The following is a 6,242-nucleotide window of genomic DNA, read 5'->3' on the forward strand; positions in this document are numbered from 1 at the left end:
CGCCGTGCACATCCCCTCTCGCGGTCCCCTCCCCCGGCGCGGCCCCGCCGGCGCAGCCCCGCAGAGGAGCGGCGGAGGCTGGTGGCTGCGTCGCCGCGGTCACCCGATACGCCGGCCCGGCGCCCGGGACTCGGGTTGCAGCAGGAGGGAGGGAGGTTAGACAGCCTGGTGGAAGCCGGGGGAGGGGCTGTGGCTTGGAGTCCAACCTCTGGTCCCCTCCCAGGATCCTCTTCACTGCCCCCATCCCTAAAGGTCCCGCCTGGTGGAGGGTCAGGGAGGGGACAGTGTTCTGCCTCCTGCTCAACCTTCAGAGCCCACAGCTTCTCCCCAGCGGGGTCTTCGCTGTGCACCTTTGGCCTTTAACTCTCCCCTGACTTAATCCCTAGCCAAGTCTGGGAGACCTAGTATGCCTAAGTTTCCTAGATGGCCTCTGATCCTGCCCTGTTGTGTGGTTCTGGCCTTTCCAAAGTCTCTGGTCCTGCACTTGCCAAAAGGGAACCTCAGACTCAGCCTTAGGGGCAGGGAGTGTGATAAGCATCAAGTGATGACAAGATCCTATGCACAGACACTTTCCTGGTTAATTACAGAGCCCCAGGAGAAGGTCTGCTCAAGCGCTCCCCTTTCCCCCATCAGAGCAGATCCCAGATGTGGACAGGCCAAAATCCCCAGCCCCCTAGCCCCCTGACTTGGGACAACTGAGCTCACCCAGTCCAGCCTCACTCCTGTCCATCATCCAGCCCCTATCACAGCCCCAAGATGCTCCATCTGGGGAGGATCTCTGGGCAGCCAAGGCACCCCAACCCTGCCTGTGCATATCACATCGTCCTCTGTCCTATCGTCATCCCTGTCCTAGCCCCACTTTGGTCTCCACCATGCACTTGGCCATTCAGGACAAGTCTGTCCCACTTGCCATCCAGCCTTGAGGGCAGACACATTCCTGTTCCCCAAAGTTCAGCCAAGATGGGGCTTGGGAACTGGGAAAGAAATTGGGCTGAATGCCCTGTGAGTGATGCCAAGCATGCCAATCTGTTACTAGACTTGAGTTACAGTCGGCTAAAACATCCTCCCTCTGAAGGCCTGTCATTTCCTAGGTGGTCACAATTTTCTTTCTCTTCATTCTCCTTGAAAAAGCCAAGCCTTTTTGTCCTCTAGGGGAAGCAGGGTGTGTAAGGACCTGAGCACTCTGCTTCCACTGGATTCCCTGCCACTACCCCTCCTCTGCCTCCTACAGCTGAACATCCTCAAGTCAAGACCTCCCCTGGGCTGTCCCCTCCCCATTGCAACTCTGATGCCTATTTTGGGCCTCAGATGCCTATTTTTCTCCCATAGCAATGTCCAGGCCTAGCTGGGAGCCCAGGCCCCTAGTATCCTGCCTACACGTGCCCCTGTCTAAGCTAAGATCTATCTTCCCATAACGGACATCGAAGCCTGATGAGGAAGAGGGGAATAAGTTCAGAAGAGATGACTTGATACCCAAGTCTTCTTAAAAATTAGAGACTAAGCCATGAACTTAGCAAGAAGGGTGAGAGAGAGACTTCATGCAGAACTTCCTGATGGTGGGACATCTGGAGAAGGATGGATCTGCTCAGAAACGGAAGGGGAGGGTGTAGAGAGGGGAATAAGATGGTCCTCAGTGGGAGGAGGGCATAAAACCCACAGAGCAAGGTCAGGGGACTTCGTTTAAAGGAGAAAGGGATACAAAAACTTTTTTAAAAATCCTGAGTATCTTCCCTCAAAAAATTCCTTCTCCAAAGTCAACCAGGCTTGGGGAGGTAGTGACAGGGAATTAGACATCGGGCAGATGTGAGTACGAGGCATAGAAGTCTCCTGAAAGTAGGGGCTTCTACACCAAAGAGAAAATGTTGCTAAATAAAAATCCTGAACACCCCCCCTCCAAAAAAAAATCCTCCCCAAAGCCAAACTCCACCATGGGCTTGGGGGGTGGGGTGGAGGTGGGTGACTCACCTGGGCCGGCTGGCCAGACCCGGAGGGGGCGGAGTCGCCATGGAGGTGGGAGCAGAGGGAGCTGAGGAGGCACACGGGGTCCACGGTCCAGCCGCCAACCTGTGTGTGCGAAGCGGGGGACACCCCATTAGGGGAAGCGGGCAGGAGCCGCTGGGGTACTGTGACTGGGAGGGAAGGGCATTCCTGGGGCAAGCCTTGGCACAGAGCTCATACTGCAGAGGGGTCTAGCGACGCTGGCAAGTCCCTTCCTTAGGCTGGGTATCTCTCTAACTAGAGCCCTGCTCTGTTTCTGGATGTCTGCCTTTTCTGTTAGACCCGGGGGTTCCCTGAGCCCAGGGCAGGGCCTTCCCTATCAGACTCCTGAAATCCTCATCTCCACTTTATTTTTTTTGAGACAGGTTCTCACTCTGCCTCCCAGGCTGGAGTGCAGTGGCACAATGACGGCTCACTGCAGGCTTAACCTCCTGGGCTCAAGTGATCCTCCCACCTCAGCCTCCTGAGTAGCAAGGACTATAGGGACGAACCACCATGCCCAGCTGATTAAAAATATATATATATTTTTAAGAGATAGCCATGTTGCTTAGGCTGGTCTCAAACTCCTGGGCTTAAGCAATCCACCTGCTTCAGCCTCCCAAAGTGCTGGAATTACAGGCATGAGTCACTGTGCCTGGCCTTGTGTCCAACTCTTGGATGCCCCTCTGCACACTGGCAAGGAAGCTGCTCCTTACCATCTCCCCTTCCCCACCTCTCGTCCCCTCCTCACTGAAGGTGTCACACCTACCTCACAGAAATAGGAACCGCTGGGCAGGAGAAGCCTGCCCTGACCTGTTTCTATCCCACAGCATATCTTTCTTTTCTGTATCTTAGTGGAAGTGACTCCACCCACTTCATTCCCCAAGACCACCCCACACCTAAGACCATCCTTCCAGATTCCTCTAGGACCTGTTTCCCATGGCCTTCTTTCCCCTTGGCATCCTTAGATTCATTCCTCCCTCATTCTCTCATTCATTCCACAAACACTGCCTGAGCTGGCACCATGCTTAGGCACCAAGCATTCCATTGCAAGTGAATGGGCCATAGATCCTGCCCACTTACACTCTAAGTGGGGAAACGAATGAGTGAAAGAAGAAAGGAATGAATTTGAGGGTGGCTGGGCTTTGATTCATTTCCTAAGTATTTACTGAGTTCCACACTCTGTGCTGGTGAACATGCTAGAACATGTTAAGGCCCTTAGACATGCCTTCTTTCCCAGGCCTGCTGTCCCTGGAAGCTCCACCCAGCTGTTTTCATCCTTTTCCTGGCCCAATCTCCCCAAAGTAAGTCTGTGGCTAGGGCTCCTGATCCTTCACCAACCCCAGTCTTCCTAACCCCTGAAATTGACCATTACTTTACCACATCACAAGACACAAGCTCTCAATACCCTCTGTGCCCACGGATCCCTGTCAGTCGCAATGTCTGTTTCTCCCCATCCTTTTGGACGTCTGAAGGGCTGGTCACCCTCCTGCTGGCCCCTTGTCCAAGCGCCTTTTTTCCCCTGGGACTTCCTCGTGGATGTAGAACATTCCTGGTCCCCTTTCCCCAAACATCATGGGCTTTCTCTTTTCTTAGACCCCATTCCTCCCTGATGGCCACTCAGCATCCCAGGTCCACTTTATATCTGCTGTGACCGTGCTCAACTCTCTCCTGAAGCTGTGGCCTCTCTGGAGTCCTGAGTAGTGCATTTGGTGCCTTAAGAGCATCCCCAAGAATGCCCTACCCACTCCTCAAACCCATCTCCATATATTCCTCTCCCCCACCCCCAAACATTTCCCTCCAACCCTCCTATTTCTCTCCAAGGCATATACCCTGTCCCCCAGGTGTTTCTGTCATTGCCTTCTAGGCCCAGGCAGCTTAGCCGTAGACCTACACTTGGTCTTCTTCCAACCCCCATCTGTCCACCCTTTCCCCTTCATCATCGCTGATACACTCTTCCTCTTCTCCTTCCCCTGCCTCCAGCCCCGCTTCTCCCCTCCTATTCACCATCCAAAAGCAACCACAGCCATCCTAGCCACCACCATCTGCCCCACTTTTTCAGCCCCCACACATCCCACTACTTCCCACCTGAGCCTTCTTGCCAGCCAGTTGGACCTCTGGGCCAGTTCCCAAACCAACTCAGGCCCATGCCCATGTCACACCGCCCCCCCCCCCCCCACCACTCCTAAAACAACATTCTCTTCCTCTAGGCCTATGCAAATGCTTTTCATCTTTCTAAGCCCAGTTTAGTGCAGGAAGCTTTCCCTGATCAGGCCTGCCTATGATCTTCCCTCCTCTAAACCACCTCCCAACTGACTGTTCCCCTCCCCAGCTAGATGACAAATGCCCCTGCCCTTCTCCTCAAGCCAGTGCACACAGCAAGAACCCAATGAGAGGGGCTCCCTGAGGGTGAGGGCCACATCTTCATCTTCAACTCTCTCTAATCCTGATCTGCATCCCGCTCCCAGAAGGACTTTGGAGCTGGGAAAAGGCAAAAGCCAGACAGAACTGGAGGTGGCACTAGGGGGCAGATAAGGTACCAGAAATGTGCCAATGTGTCTTGTTCCCTGCAGTGAGGATGGGAGTGGAGACACTCCTCCCTATCCTCAACTACATCCAGTAGAACCCGGAAAAGGGAGACAGGGACTGACGCAACCCCAGGTTTGACTGAAAGGCTGCTGATGGGATGTGCATCCCTCCCCTCAGTCCCTTCACCCAGGGGGACAATGGCTGAGTCTCAGAAGCCAATATGCATCAACCATGCAGGCGCCTCACCAATGCAGAACTGTACACAGGCTGCTAGACCCAGAAAGCATGTTCTTACAGACAAGAAGCTCATACTTGGGTGGAGAGATGCATTCAGGACCCCGAGGTTCTGGGGGAGGTTTAAAAAGGAACCATCCCATCCGCTATAGAAGGAGACAGGTCCTGGTCCAGAGAGAGGTGCTGTGTCTCCTCTCTAAGCCCTACTGATGGCAGGAGAGATACCCAGGCACAGAGAGAGGAGGCCTCCAGCTCCAAGTCACCCAGCAAGCCACGGGGTGGAACAGGGAGGAAAGAGGTCAAATGCTCCAGTTCTGGGCTCCATTCTTGCAGGCTGCAGGGACTGGAGACACATCGGACCCAGCCCACTGAGGCTCTCAAAGCCCGACCCTCTCTTAGAGTCCATATCACAGAGCTGCCGACGACCCTGGCCAGCATCTCATTTGCACCACAGGATGGACTCTCTCGGGCACAGAACAAGTCCCCAAGGCTATCCTCCTCTCCTTTCCTCCCAGAAGAGTTCTGCCCGAACAGCCTGAGTCAAAGAGGCTGGGCTCTCTCTGCCCCATCACATGCTCTCAATTTTCCGGACTGCAGGCAGAGGTCTGGAGGTCAAGCCCCCACCCCTTTCCTCCCCAGGCTCCAGAAAAGGCCAACCAGAGCCACTGCCCCGAGGGACAGCTCCCCAGCTCCTCCCCTTCTCTATCTGCTCCAGATGCCTCCCAGAGTTGGAATGAGCCTGGGGGCACGGAGCACGGGGTCAGCCCCCTCCCCTGCCCGCTGGCCTCGGACGCAGCCGCAGCCAGGAGCCCACTCACCTGCTCTCGCATCCTGTCCTGCTGGCCTCGCAGGGCCAGGGCGTGCTGCGGGTATTTGCTCTTCAGGTGGTCCATGAAAGCATCACGCTTGCGGTCGGCGTCCGCCTTCTGGAGCCCGCTGAGCGCCTCCAGACTCTGGGCCGCGATCACCGTGTGCCGCCGCTCGGACGTGTGCACCAGCCCCACGTTGGAGAAGCGCCGGCCCCCGCTGCCCCGCCGCCCCCGCCCCCCAGGGTCCGGTACTCCCGCGGGTACTCGGCATCGTCCGCAGACAGCATGGGGGGGCTGCTCCGCTCCGGATCTGCGAGAGGTGAGAGGGGCATGGCGGGGTCACGGCGCGCCCGGCCTGGGGCTGCCCATCCCCCACCGGGGGTCCCTGCGGGGAGGGGCGGGGCCTGGGACTAAGGAGAGTGGAGAGGCGTCTGGCGCGAGGCAGGGGCTGCCCCGCACCCCACTAGGGACTGAAGGGGGAGGTGGGTGGATGGCGTGGAAAGTGAGCCTACGGCCCCCAGGGAGGGGTGAGGAACAAGGGCTGGATACCTCCTGTTCCTCCGTGGGTTTGGAGCGATAATGACCGCGGGGGGAGTACCGCCCTTTGAGGCCAAGGGGAGGGAGTTTGGATGAAAGTGGTAGAAGGTAACCTGAGACCCTCTCCAGCCACACAACCCCCCTCCCCTCCTAAAG

General features: G+C 56.5%; 1 protein-coding gene across 1 annotated transcript in view; it reads right to left on the reverse strand.

Annotated features, from left to right (window-relative positions):
• The window catches only part of SRCIN1 (SRC kinase signaling inhibitor 1), a 47,446-nt gene extending 41,565 nt beyond the window's left edge, over positions 1 to 5,881 (reverse strand). Inside the window, 2 exon segments of the mRNA XM_017878988.1 lie at positions 5,559 to 5,773; positions 5,776 to 5,881. Coding sequence (XP_017734477.1) covers positions 5,559 to 5,773; positions 5,776 to 5,881 — 321 coding nt within the window.
• Positions 5,882 to 6,242: the final 361 nt, after the last annotated feature.

The sequence above is a fragment of the Rhinopithecus bieti genome, unplaced genomic scaffold, assembly GCF_001698545.2.
Source record: "Rhinopithecus bieti isolate Rb0 unplaced genomic scaffold, ASM169854v2 scaffold_10685, whole genome shotgun sequence".
In the NCBI taxonomy this organism is placed as follows: domain Eukaryota; kingdom Metazoa; phylum Chordata; class Mammalia; order Primates; family Cercopithecidae; genus Rhinopithecus; species Rhinopithecus bieti.